The sequence below is a fragment of the Eleutherodactylus coqui genome, chromosome 6 (assembly GCF_035609145.1).
Source record: "Eleutherodactylus coqui strain aEleCoq1 chromosome 6, aEleCoq1.hap1, whole genome shotgun sequence".
In the NCBI taxonomy this organism is placed as follows: domain Eukaryota; kingdom Metazoa; phylum Chordata; class Amphibia; order Anura; family Eleutherodactylidae; genus Eleutherodactylus; species Eleutherodactylus coqui.
Genome location: NC_089842.1, coordinates 134,898,520 through 134,912,758, shown reverse-complemented (window position 1 = coordinate 134,912,758; position 14,239 = coordinate 134,898,520). Strand labels below are relative to the sequence as shown.

Sequence of the window (14,239 nt, the reverse complement as noted above, 5' to 3'; positions counted from 1 at the left end):
CTATCCGTTGCTGTGTCGTTCCCATCACTTTCTTGAATTGCCCAGATTTTCACACATGAAAACCTTAGCGAGCATCGACGAAATACAAAAATGCTCCGGTCGCTCATTGACTTCAATGGGGTTCGTTATTCGAAACGAACCCTCGAACATCGCGGGAAGTTCGTTTTGAATAACGAACACCCGAGCATTTTGGTGTTCGCTCATCTTTAGTAGTCAGGCATAGCCAAAGTCAGAAAATCAGAATGCACCTTGAGCGAGACCAACATGACCACAATTCACAAGCACCCTCCACAGGTGAAGGATGCCTGATATAACCATGGCTCAAAGGTAATAGGACAGGGAACTTAGTTTGAAGCTCACTGACCTTCAAGAACATGGCCAGGAGCACGCACATACCATCTCTGTTAGTAAGAGAGCAAGCCGCCTCTGCCAGGAGGGGTGAGTTGGTGGCCACAAACTGTAAGAGTAAAAACCACAGTGCAACACATAATTCTTTTATTTAAAAAAATATGTACATACAGCATATTATGCCACAAAAAAATTTTATATTAATTTTTTTTAATCAGCGACTATATCCCAGGGAAAGTTATCACTTAAGTCAGTATTTCACCCATATTTTTGCATCTGTAATACTGACTTTTGTCCTGGTCTAATGGCAGGTCTTCTCACCCGAATTCCAAGCATCATAGGAATTCATGATGCTCGGAGTTTGGGTCAGGAGACTGGGGGTCAGGCCGAGACACGTTTGTATAATGGATGCAGGACGAAATATGGTGGTATGTCATCAGCCTTACTAGGTCATTTTGCTTACTCTACTGCAAAAATTTAAGAAGTTTTGCTCCCATTTTAGAATTTTGAGTCTCATAAAATGCAGCAGACGTGCCCCTGATTTGTTTGCCATGTATTCATGTCTTTCTGTCCTGAACTATTTTCTAGATGGTTTTGAGGTTCACCTAGTGCAGCTGAAATCTCAGGCTCCTTAGTTATGCTTTCAGCAGGATCTACAATTTCTTGTCTTTGTTTTGAAGGTAAAAGACTACTTTGAGAAATCCCCTCAGCAGTAGTAAATTCATCAAACTCCTCTGCTGGAAGAGTGGATGTGTTTTCCTTCCTTTCTCCTGTAGGTACGTCAACGGCTTTGTGTACATTGGAGGACATTAGCGAAGCTTCCTCAGTATCATGCAGATCATGGGTGTTGGCGTTACCTAGGTCATTTTCGCATGGAGAAATACTTACTTCCTGTTGTGATGTTTTTTCCACTACATTTTTAACTTGAGCCTCGGGTGTCTTTTCATTGGATAAGGCATTTAAAAAAGGGTTCATATTATTTATAACCTGGGAACTGGTAGCTTTTTCTTGTGAAGTTGAATATGTTGCATTCTCAACCTTTTTTGTGTTTTGAGAGCTAGGGATCTGTATTGAAGATGGCTTTTCTATATTTACAAGTGCAGTTTTCGTTTCTAGACTACCTGTAGGATAGGATGGCTTCTTCATGTTGCAATTATTTGCAGTTTGCAAATCAAGCCTTGGCTGCAAAGCTGGAAATTCTGTTTGCCCATAGGTTTGCATTGTATTCATTAAGCTGTGTTCCTGTAAAAGTAAATGCTCAGTGTTCTGTACATGTACAATTGATAATTGATGTGTTTTTTCGTCCTTCAATGGCATACTTGAATTGGCATTAGAGAAATGTTCTGGACCATTTAACACGTTGTTGCAATGATATGGAGGCTTTTGCTCAGTAAGAGAACTTGTGTGGTCAGCTAAATCCATTTGACTTGCTTTGTTATGAGTATTTATTGGTTGTTCCATCAGAAAAGAAAACCCTGAAGAGTGTAAAGCGAGTCGAGGCAAAAGGAAAACCTTAGGTGAATATTGTGAAGGTCCATTTTGGGCATTTTCTTTTGGGATTACATTTTTACTGAAATATGAAGATTCCTCTTGACCATGGATCTCCTGGATCTGATGAGGCACTTGTGCCGATGGGGCCTTGTGTTGAGGTTTTTCATTTTTAGGTTTAGGCAACGCTCTTGCATCAGATACAGGAACATAATCTGCATTAAAGGGTATGTTTTCAACATTCGGCATGTTTTGTGGAGTTGGTGGTTTGCGCAATATTTTCATTAATTGTCCTTCCATGGAATCCATTTGCTGCTGTCCTGAGATCGAAATTTTCTCATCAAGTAGAGCCAATGGTGCAGCCTCTTGGAGTTTGTAATTCTGTGTTTTCATGAAACCCGTATTATGTGGCTTTAATATCGCTTCCTTTTGAAAGTTTTTATTAATAAACACACTGCAAGCTCCTTGTAGTGGAGAATCTGAAAAACAAAAAGAATTGCTAATGAATATTTATCCCATAGTAGAATACTGTTGACTAGAGCAAGTTCTCACCATTAAATTGGACTAGTGATCTATCCAAGTTCCAAGTGTAAACATCTAACGTCAAAGCCTTTTTGAAAGTTTTTATTAATGATGTTGGCTGTACATCTGCCCATGTAAACGGAGAGATATACAGTCAGCTCCATGGGGACGTTTGATTAAATTAAAGGGGTTGTCCCGCGAAAGCAAGTGGGTCTATACACTTCTGTATGGCCATATTAATGCACTTTGTAATGTACATTGTGCATTAATTATGAGCCATACAGAAGTTATCAGAAATTATTCACTTACCTGTTCCGTTGCTAGCGTCCTCGTCTCCATGGTGCCGTCTAATTTACAGCGTCTAATCGCTGGATTAGACGCGCTTGCGCAGTCCGGTCTTCTTCTTTTCTCAATGGGGCCGCTCGTGCCGGAGAGCGGCTCCGTGTAGCTCCGCCCCGTCACGTGCCGATTCCAGCCAATCAGGAGGCTGGAATCGGCAATGGACCGCACAGAAGCCCTGCGGTCCACCAAGGGAGAAGATCCCGGCAGCCATCTTCACCAGGTAAGTAAGAAGTCACCGGAGCGCGGGGATTCAGGTAAGCGCTGTGCAGATTTTTTTTTAGGTCCCTGCATCGGGTTTGTCTCGCGCCGAACGGGGGGGCTGTTGAAAAAAAAAAAACCCCGTTTCGGCGCGGGACAACCCCTTTAACAATCATTCATTCCTATACCAATGATTCTCTGCCCATTTAAAAGAAACGTGAATGAGTGTAAATCGTTATCCTTTTTGAATCAAAGTTCATTACATCAGCAAGAAAAGGTCCTTAACTCCCAACAGGATACAAAGCCGAAACTCTGACCCATGAACGAACTCAGGTTTGCACCCATGTTACAAATCTCAGTAGATCTGCCGACTAAAACGGGTAATTTTGATGTTAACTCTCACAGCTTTGGTGACCAATATATGAGCTTACATCTTTTGAGAATGATTTAAAGGGGTTGTCCCGCGGCAGCAAGTGGGTCTATACACTTCTGTATGGCCATATTAATGCACTTTGTAATGTACATTGTGCATTAATTATGAGCCATACAGAAGTTATAAGAAGTTTTTCACTTACCTGTTCCGTTGCTGGCGTCCTCGTCTCCATGGTTGCCGTCTAATTTTCGCTGTCTAATGGCCAAATTAGACGCGCTTGCGCAGTCCGGGTCTTCTTATCTTCTCAATGGGGCTCCGTGTAGCTCCGTGTAGCTCCGCCCCGTCACGTGCCGATTCCAGCCAATCAGGAGGCTGGAATCGGCAATGGACCGCACAGAAGCCCTGCGGTCCACGGAGGGAGAAGATGCCGGCGGCCATCTTCACCGGGTAAGTAAGAAGTCACCGGAGTGCGGGGATTCAGGTAAGCGCTGTCCGGTGTTCTTTTTTAACCCCTGCATCGGGGTTGTCTCGCGCCGAACGGGGGGGGGGGGGGGGGGGGGGTTGAAAAAAAAAAAAAACCGTTTCGGCGCGGGGCAACCCCTTTAAGCCATTATACTGTCACCCTCAGTAGTTATTTATAACGTATATATGCAAACAGTAGTAATTATGCCACTTACTATTAGCTGCAGCACTATATATGTATGTGTCTAGGCTGCTGTCTCCCTTAGCTCCTCCTACGTACTCCCCTCTCCATGAATGTCTATGGGCAGCATGTAATCTGACTTCTCAGTGAGCTGTTATTCCATCTTTTTTTCTACCGAGAGATTTTAACTATTGTTTAGACTAAGTAAATTAAAAAGGAGGGGAGAGAAGGAGAGCCTCATAAGTGGAAAAAAGAAATATATTTCACTGATAAGATATAACAAAGTTTCATATATTGACTTATGCAATTTTTGTTGAGAGCTCAGTGACCATTTAAGATAATTACCTTTATTGGCAGCAGTTGCTGGATTATTTTTAGCATGAACTGGATACACAAGCATTTGGACTCCTACACCTTCTGTTTTTACCACATCCCTTAGTTCCAGCAAGAACTGCTTCACTGTAGCCAACCCCTTAAATTTAAGTGGCTGCTGAAACATTAATAGATATAGTTTTTGTAGTTGAAAAATTGAAAGTCCGTGAGCATGCTGGTTCAGAAGCACCTGGATGTTCTTTTTGACAACGGAGCTTGTCTGAATTGAGGGTTTAGGTTCTGCTCTGGAATAAGATTGGGTAACACTGGTAGGATTAACCTTGGTTTCTACATTGAATTTTATGTTGTTATTTGGTGTATATTGTTGTCCATTGGGATTCGGCTGGATCTTGTTTGCACAGACAGATGCATATGACACATTTGGTCGTATTCTAGATTCAGGTATTGCCGGAAATGCAGGGTTTACTATAACTCTTGTAGGAAATGATCTCACATTTTCTGTGGATTTGTCATTTCTCTGTGATTTTGGAGGTTTGATAGGACCTCCTCTTCTTGTTTTAGAAACATAAGCTGTAGAACTTGCTGCAATGGCAGCTTTTCCAGCTGATCTTGTGTGTACAGTGTTGGAGGTCGGAGGATTAAGGGTTGCAGAAACCTTTTGCATTTTTGTAGTTTTATTTATTCTTGCAGTCTTTTTACTTGATGAAAATTCACGTTTTGCGGGTTGGGGTCGGTTCATATGACCTACTGTAGGACCAAAGTTTTTGTCAAGAAGAGAACATTTAGATTTTGATGTTGCTTTAGACTTTTTGCCTGTTGCAGAGTTTGTGCTGTTGGTCTGCTGAGAAAAATGTTGAAGTTTACATACTTATACGAACAAAATTACATATAAACTAGTGTTAAAGTGAAACTATTACTGAGCACCTCTGTGACCCTTCTGCCTGAGCTGAACTATGAATTAGGCTGGGGCCACATGGCACATGAGTTGCAGATGACTTAGTAAAATTGCAGTATTACTTCAATGCAACCTCAATGTGACCTTATAAGAAGCAAAGTCATGGACAACCTTGTTATCATTGCTAAAAGTTTTAACCAGCTTGATTATTTGCGTCAGTTGCAAGGTCACCCAAGTTTGTGATTATAGCAGTCCTGCAATTTTACGGTAACTTGCAAATGTCGGCACTGTTGTATTATGTCGCCACTGGAAGTTAGGGGTGGCAACATAATTCAGCTGGGTTGACGCCCCCAGTTAGTGATTGGCTGTCCCCGCTGGGCTCTTGGCTGTGATGTGCCATGCAGACTGTCCTCCCCCTTGCCCCCCCCCCCCCCACCACCAACACTTTCCTCCCCCCAGCTGTTGTGAAGAGATTAACCCGACTCCGGCCACACTGTCCTACCCCCTGCTGTAGTGGCGAGATGCAGCCGCTGAGGGCTACTCCGCTCCCCTGTGCGTGTCGCTGGCTGTCGGCATCGGCGCCCCTGACAGCTGGGGAAGGGAGCGCGGGGAAGGGGGTGCGGCCACTAAGCGCTACTCCGTTCCCTACCTGCTTCTCGACAGCGGCGCCGGTGACAGCTGTTGAAGGGAGTGGAGGCAAGGGAGCGGAGTAGCAGTCAGCAGCCGCTAATCAATAACTGGGGGATCCAACCCAGCTGAATTATGTCCCCACCCCTAACTTCCGGTGGCGACATAATACAACAGTACAGCAAATATCTTTCTATAGCCCAGGCATGAAGAGGCAACTGTGGTGAGCTTGAGGCTGAATCCGCACAGGCTACAAAATCTCGGACCAAACATCGCTCATGTGAAAGAACATACTGGAAACCATGGGTTTCACATTGTAGTGATGATTTTGTAGCCCATGCGGATGCAGCCTAAATGTCACAATTGCTACAAACTGGTTATCGAAAACAACTGGTTGTAAAAATGCCAGCTGGACCACTAGAAGACAGAATTTGACGTCACCTCTAGCAATTGCCTTTCCTCGGTACTAACATCTCCCAAGATCTAGAGTAGGGTCGAATTGTTTAACAAACAAATAGTGAAAAAGAACAATTATATGAAGCATGCATCAACATAAGTATGAAATGCAAAAATGGGAACTCACTAATGAATGACAGTAGTAGGGTGGTGATAGTATTCAGATAATGGCACAAACGGATGATGAAGATGTAAGATAGTAGTACAGATTGTGAAGGTGGGCAGATAATGACAACAAATTCCGCTAAACCATCCCAGGCACTGACTATAATGGTACAATTAGACGGGACGATCTGCCTGTCTAAATGACTGCACGAGCACTGATGTCACCGCTAGTTGTTAGCACTCGTACAGAGCGTTTAGACGGGCAGATCTTCTCTATCGCTAGCTTCTCGCTTAGTGCTTCACATTCTATATGAAGCAATAAGTGGGGAGCACTTACCCTCAGCAAGAATCAGTGAGCCAGCAATGACTTTTATGCTGCTTGAAAGTGAGCAACCAGTGAACTTCAAACGAAAAGTGCACAATGGCTCTGCGTTTAGAATCAACGGATATCGCACAAATTTGTTCGTTTAAACAAATTTTGCGCTATAATCCCATATAAATGGCCCTTAACACTACTGTTCCTGAGCAACCCTCAGATGTCCCCAACAGTAACCCTATCTGAAACACTGTCCTGATAAACAATGAGAGGCCACTATGACTCAGAGACAATAAATCCAAACAAAGCAAAGTTGAACTATGCAGCAAGACTAGGCAGATATATACAGGGAAGGAGACAAGAACCACAAAGCTATTGCCCCTTTTAGACGAGGCGATTCTTGTTTGAACCAGCGAGTGACGTCACCGCTAACTCAGTTGCACTCGTTCGGCCTGTTTAGACAGGCAAATCATTGTTGAGAATCGTTCACTTTTCATCCATTTTTTCACATTCACTCTTGCTCGTTTGAATGAATTTTTGAATAACAATCGTTACATCTAAACGCAGCATTAGGTTCCTTTTACACGAAGCGATAAATCGTTCGTGCGAGCAAATGAGCAAACAATGACATTGTTTGCTTGTTCATGCATGCAGCCTGTTTATACAGGCAAATTGTTCACAATTTCATTAAACGATCGCTGTTCAAAGGCAACAACGTGAGAATGGATATTTTTCCGCCTGTATAAAATGAACGACGAACAAGAATCGAATGAATTCTCATTCATTGCTCAATCGTTGGCTATGTTTATACTAACAACAATTATCATTCAAATTCACATGATCCAAAGATTTTTTGAACCATAATCGTTCCGTGTAAAAGGCCCCTAACAAACAAGGAATGGACTAAAGCTAACCATAGGATCAAGGCTATACTGACAAGAACAAGCTAGACTACAACAAGATACTACAAATAAACAAGGAATACTGGATTCAAACACACAGCAAGGGCAGTAACCAGCATCACACTGTAGGAGCAAGGAATATTGAAGAGAAGCTGCCCCAATAACAAGATAGAAGACAAGGGATGACAATTCAGTGGAAGAATTCCTATTGATTTTAACACTGGTAGGAGCATGAGCAATATCCTACTCTCCAGGTAGGGGACATCAGTCGTTGGACTTCTACTAACAGTGGAGTAAGTGAACCCAAAAACAAATTTGTAATACTAATAAACTATAAAATGCCTTAATTTTCCCATTTTGGGCAGAAAGACAAAGGAAGCTCATAAAAATGCCTTGTACAGAAGCATATCTATAAGCAGTCCTATGACTTCAAACAGTTCTTGTTTCTGAGGTCCAGTACTTACCTTTACAGGGTGCTGTTGGACAGGTGTATGTTGTGCTTGCTCATGTTTCTTTACAACAGGACCTACAAGGCATAATTTAATTCATTAGTCTTAAGATTTGATCTCAGTCACAAAGCTCATATATATTGCTACTAAAATTGACAATAGTTCAATACACACACACACACAGTTTTATATATATTACTCGTTTAAGAAAAAAAAAATGCAACAAGCCCCTGGAGGAAGTTCTCAGAATCTAATAAAACTTTCTCTGTGATTGTAACGTTGATATAAGTAAATGATTACAATATCAGAACAAAAGGATACTTAAGTGTGGAAAACTGAACACTTGTAGGAAGGCTCTAGTACCCTGTTGTACCGCCTCTAGCTTGGATACAAGATGTGATACGTGTGGACATGGAGGCTCTAGTACCCTGTTGTACCGCATCTAGCTTGGATACAAGATGTGATACGTGTGGGCATGGAGGCTCTAGTACCCTGTTGTACCGCCTCTAGCTTGGATACAAGATGTGATACGTGTGGGCATGGAGGCTCTAGTACCCTGTTGTACAGCCTCTAGCTTGGATACAAGATGTGATACAGGTGGGCATGGAGGCTCTAGAACCCTGTTGTACCACCTCTAGCTTGGATACAAGATGTGATACGGGTGGGCATGAAGGCTCTAGTACCCCATTGTACCGCCTCTAGCTTGGATACAAGATGTTATATGGGAGGGCATGGAGGCTCTAGTACCCTGTTGTACCGCCTCTAGCTTGGATACAAGATTTGATACGGGCAGGTATAGAGGCTCTAGTACCCTGTTGTACCGCCTCTATCTTGGATACAAGATGTGATATGGGTGGTCACGGAGGCTCTAGTACCCTCTTGTATCACCTCTAGCTTGGATGCAAGATGTAAAATGGACAGGCATGGAGGAATACTGGTACTGTATGGTATCCTGCGGCGTATTAGTCCATATTTGCTGTAACTGAGCCTCTAGATCATGCAAACTCATAGGCTGTAAAATTTGAGATCCAAGATGGTTCCATACATGTTCTAATGGTACTAAACTGGCAACCAGGCATGCCATAGAAGTGTGGCAATGTCGTGGAGACATTCCTGTGACCCCCTTGCGGTGTGCAGCCGAGCATTATCCTGCTGGAAAATGCCTCTTGGAAGCCCTGACATGAGAGGAGCACAACAAATGTGGCTGTAGAATGTCCTGAACATATCGCTGAGCTGTCATTGTCCCTCCTACTACTACAAGGGGTGACCGACTATTGTATGCTATGGCCCCCCAGACCATAACACCAGCATTGGGGGTTAGTGTGTCTGGCTACATCAAAGGCAGGATTGAGTCGCTCACCCCTAGGTCTCCAGCCACAAACACGGCCGTCATCATTGTCCAAACTAAACCTGGATTCATCACTGAAGACAACTCGGTTCCACTCCGTAGCAGTCAAGTTTTGTTGTTCACAACACCACTGCAAACAGAGGCGATGTGGGTGGGTGTCAAAGGCAGTACATGTAATGGGCACCGTGAGACCAAATGTCCTTCAGACAAGTGCCTGCAAATGGTACTGACAGACACAGGGACTGTAATGATTGTGCAGCTAAAGCTGCTCGTGTTTGTCAGACGATCTTCTCTACTGGTGATCTGTCATGGGTGTCCCGAGCCAGGTTGCCTTGTTAGTGTGCCCTCAACGTGCACTGGTCCTAACACCTCCTAACATTTTGGTCAGTATGGCCCAAGTGACAGGAAATTCATCCATACAACCATCCAGCTTCTTGCATTCCATTATTGTGAATGGTAGTTGTATACTGTGTGGTATGTGGGGAGAGGATTGTGAAAGTCAATAGAAAATATTGAATAAGCATATTGTATAGGTTTGTCAGCACATTTGAAATGTGTACACCAAACATTTGCCCCAATGGTGATGTGAACAGAGACTTTGGGAAAATAAAAATATGATACATTTGATCTTATTGTCATGTTATAATGTTGATTTCTACCTGGAGAAGATCCAAATGAAGGTAAAGGTACACTTGAAAGTCCGAAGCTCTGCTCCTGTGCTTGAGATGAATTGGTCCCATTTGAAACTTCCCCATGATGTCTTTCGAGTGGTTTGCATCTTAGCACATCCTTTCCATTTACAATCGTTAAGTCAACCACATCTTTCATGTCATTTAATAACTTCTTTAGGGAGGAGTAGCCATAGTTTGACAGCTGGAAATTATAGCCGTGGACCTGCCGAAAGAGTCCTCCAAATTCCTCAAGTGAAATGCCTTCTGTTCGTTCAAGTAGAACAATGACAATCTCGGACTTCAGAATGTCATTCATGTCTCATTTGAAGAAATGCCTTGTAGAAAGGTATAAAAAAGACAAGAAAATAATAATATGGGGCATAAACGTCATTACAAACGTTTAACACTTTTTATATCAAATCAATCACTTTAAACTTTCACCGTTGTGGCCTTGACCAGATTGCCATGTAGGAGATGCACATTTCTGACAACTCCTTGGTTTTATAACCGTATGCACTAAAAATCTCTACATATTTGGATGTAACTACAGATTTACATCTCATGAGTATGTTGGCGCAGGTTGTTTGTAGCGTCATAGTGCCAATACACTAAATAAAAGTCAACTGAAATGGCTGATTTGGGCCACTTTGGGGAACGACTGCTTGAAAAATTAATGCCTCTCTACATGGTTTACAAAAAGAGGAGGCTCCCTCTGTACCCCATAACTCTGCCCTGACCCAACTACCAATAGGTTACTATAACAGCTGGAGATCTGAGAATGACCTCCAGGTCTGCCATCTATGGAAGCTTATTATGCCCCACCAGAGTCATGGCCTAGTAAGTTGCTGTTATACATTGCAATAATGAAGTATTGCATTGCATTATGTGAACGATTATTGAAACTGAAGATCAAGCCCTCTAGGATAACTAAAATAAATTTTAAAAGTTTAAGAAAAAAAATGCAAAAATAAAATAACTAAAAAGAAAAAACAAACAAAAAAAAAATTATGAATCCCTTTCTCCTCGCTTTATGTAAAAAAAAAAAAGGCAACTGAAAATTGGTATCACCTTGTTTGTAAAGAACCAAAAGAAAAAGTTAACGCATTACTTATCCCACATGGTGAACGTTGTAAAATGAAAAAATAAAAGTGAACAATGCCAAAATTGTTAATTCTGCATATGCCACTTTACCAAAAAAAATAAAATAAAAGGCAATCAAAAAGTCAAATGAACCACAAAATAATAGCTATAAATACTACGGCTCATCCTGCAAAAACCAAGCCCCCCCCCCCCCCCCCTCCCACAAAGCCATATGGTACTGGGAGCTCCTTTGTTATATAAGAGTTGTGAAGGTGTTTTAGGGTGGCTTCACACAGGCGTATGCAAGCGACTCAGCACAACATATTCATGCTATGAATGAGGCTTATTTGCGCATATATCAGCACATTTAACTGCACTTTTTGCATGGCTTATTGCGCGTGTGATACTACTTTTTTGCCCCAATTTAAAATGACTATTTAGCGTAAGGAGTTCCAGATGTATTGTTTTTCCCGCAGCATCACACAGCGTATTGTTCATCCCATTGTGTATTTGTGCACCCCTTATAGACTTCTATGGTGTGCAAATGTACACAAAAATAGAACATACTGCGTTTTTTCCCATGTGTGCACAAAAAAGGGAAATGTAAATGAACTTACTGAAATCAATGGGTTCTATTCCCTGCGTATTGCATGTGCAAACTTTACACACTCAAATGTGTGCAAAAATACGCTACTTGAAAGGAGATCCAAGCCTCAGAAACATATTGTATAGGAGTTTTTATTTTTATGAACATTAGAATAAATTCCTGTAAGTTTCTTATACTGCGCCATAGTGTGAAATGGTTTCCAGAACACTTGGCTGGTGACTGGACAGGGCGGGCACCTTGGATCCTTTGTTATTTCAGATTGCAACATCTGTTGTTTTCTGCCCTCTAGTTGTGCTGCACCTATTCGTGTAACACTATAAAGGCTGGATTCACACAGGGCGGAATTGCCGCTGAAATTCCGTCCAGAATTTCGCTGCAGCAAATCCGCCTGTGGCCGCTAATCCCGGGATTAGCCAGCAATGTGGGCGAGATTTCTCAGAAATCTCGTCCACACGGGACAGCGAGTTCATCGCAGCAAGGCCAGCAGAAGCCAGCGTTACAGAGCGGATTCCCCGGCTGCGACATGTCCATTCTTTTTACTTCTCTGTTGCGGCCACGCTCTCCTCTATGGAAGCGCTGGCCGCAACAGAAAAGCGTGCGGCCAAGCCGCTCCAAAACCCACAGGTTTTGAAGCAGAGCTTTCCTGGCATAAATCTTGCAGTTTTTCGCTGAGGCCCAACCGCAAGATTTACGCCAGGAATATGCCGTATGGGAACCCAGCCTAAGGGAGGGGTGCACACGTTTGTGGCATCGGGCTGTTTACAACTGAGTTGACAGTGTGCTACAACGAACTGAACCATCCTGTTAAGAAACAAGCATATAATGAATCTTTGTGTTTAACTGACTGCCCTAATGTACTGTGCCATCGCTGGCAAACGTAAAAGTATCCAGTGCTGTTTTTTTTGCTTTTGTTTTTCTTTAGCCATCTTTTTTTTAAGCCATTTGTAAATATTTTGCAAATGTTGCAAAATGAATACATAACACAATGATTGACACGTCATTGTTTTGTAGGACTCGTTGAGACAACAGAAAACTCTCAGACGTTTGCTTCTGTAAATGTAGCAAGTACCTGAACAGTTCTAAAGCCACATATAGGACATTGCCCACTAAGGACACTTCTTATACATAAGCTTCACAATTACAGTGTTTTGGGTTTATGCCTGAGGAAGAATCCTGAGAGGTTGGAAAGCTTGCTATAACATCATGTGTTTTTGTAAGCCATTAAAAGGTATCAGATCTACAAGATTACTTGGTTGCTCTTGCTGGGAACAATCACAATGTTTCTGGATAACACACTTGTCCATCAACCTCTCGCAGACCTGGTGAAAGCAGCAAGAGTCTCATTTCTCCGCAGTTGCAGTCTACTCATATTAGACATATGTCAACCGTGAGCACAAATTGTTACATTGTATCTATTTCTACAGTCACCCACACAGGGCTCATCAAGAGAAGCCAACACAAGAAATTGCTACTTCCATATAGTATATAATGCACTTACTTACCCCCCAGACCAGGATACAAAGAGGTTCTTCCAAGATCAGAATGGGACTTCGACAAGGCTGATTATTTCTCTTTCTACATCCCGAGTTTCGTTTCAGCAGGATTACACAGAGTCACATGCTCTGTGCAGCCAATGGCGCCTCCTCTTCCTTGTTGGCTTCACTGCCAGCTATTATCTTTGTGTGGCTTCGCCTCTGAATTGCTGCAAATTAATCATCACTGGAAACTAGAGAATGTTAATAAATACATCCCAGCAAGAAGTATATGCAAATGTGGAATCCTTTACAAACCACTGTGAGAGAAGCAAATATTATTTTGCTGTCTCTATCTTACTGCTTTTTCTGTATCATCCATATGAAAAGGTATCTACTTGTGTCTTCTACAAGTAAACTTTGTCTAGGCATTAGCAAGCCAGGAACTCCAGCTCTTCTACCAGCCCCCACCAGATAGCAAGAAACAATTAGCACTGCCTTCTCTTTAAGAGTGCATAGTAGCTGACACACGGCCCCATCCTCAGGGAGGGGGTGGGTGAAAGATGAGCCAAGTACACTGGATGTCTCACAAAGACCTGTACTAGTATATAGCATATACTAATGCTACATATATTAATCTGTTTGGTAAACAGATAATTACAAATTTGGCTACTATACGGCTCAATTTGACCATTGTCTATGTATATAGCATACCTCACTCTCCACCTCGTCATAGGCCGCCTGCAGACGACCGGGTCGGAATTCTCGCAGCGGGACCTGACCCGAGCCCCTGCAGGCACCAGTGCGACGCTCACCTCTCCCGCGGCTCCGGCTCTTTGCTGTTCCGGCTGCCAGACAGCCGGCGCATGCGCTGAGTGGAGTCGGTGGCCCGGGAATGACATTTCTGTGCAGGCCTCTGCGATACCGGCACAGAAATAGAGCGTGCCGCGATTTGTTTTCCACGTGTGATTTCACGCGGACAAATTGCGGCCGTCTGCATAGGATTGCGTATTGCAATGCAATTCTATGCAGGCATTCAGGGGCGGAAATTCTGCGGGAAATCC

The 14,239-nt window shown here is 42.8% G+C and overlaps 1 protein-coding gene across 3 annotated transcripts; it reads right to left on the bottom strand.

The window, feature by feature from the left end:
- Positions 1 to 473: 473 nt before the first annotated feature.
- On the bottom strand, positions 474 to 13,984 carry LOC136632670 (uncharacterized). Of its 3 annotated transcripts, XM_066607715.1 has the most exons (6): positions 13,890 to 13,980; positions 13,206 to 13,429; positions 10,005 to 10,351; positions 8,013 to 8,074; positions 4,260 to 5,088; positions 474 to 2,315 (listed from the first exon to the last, which is right to left on the bottom strand). In XM_066607715.1, the coding sequence occupies exons 3-6, from the start codon at positions 10,330 to 10,332 to the stop codon at positions 862 to 864; spliced, it is 2,673 nt and encodes an 890-aa protein (XP_066463812.1). In that variant the 5' UTR covers positions 10,333 to 10,351; positions 13,206 to 13,429; positions 13,890 to 13,980; the 3' UTR covers positions 474 to 861. The 3 variants fall into 3 exon arrangements, with proteins under 3 accessions (XP_066463812.1, XP_066463811.1, XP_066463813.1); XM_066607714.1 differs by having other exon boundaries at positions 13,206 to 13,984; XM_066607716.1 differs by having other exon boundaries at positions 4,260 to 5,085; positions 13,206 to 13,984.
- Positions 13,985 to 14,239: the final 255 nt, after the last annotated feature.

Excerpts from the sequence above, each read along its gene's own strand:
- LOC136632670 (XM_066607714.1), bottom strand. The coding sequence starts at position 10,332 with ATGAATGACATTCTGAAGTCCGAGATTGTCATTGTTCTACTTGAACGA. Across the intron at positions 8,075-10,004 it reads TTCATTTGGATCTTCTCCAG|GTCCTGTTGTAAAGAAACAT; the intron begins GTAGAAATCAAC and ends TATGCCTTGTAG. Across the intron at positions 5,089-8,012 it reads TCCAACAGCACCCTGTAAAG|CAGACCAACAGCACAAACTC; the intron begins GTAAGTACTGGA and ends CATTTTTCTCAG.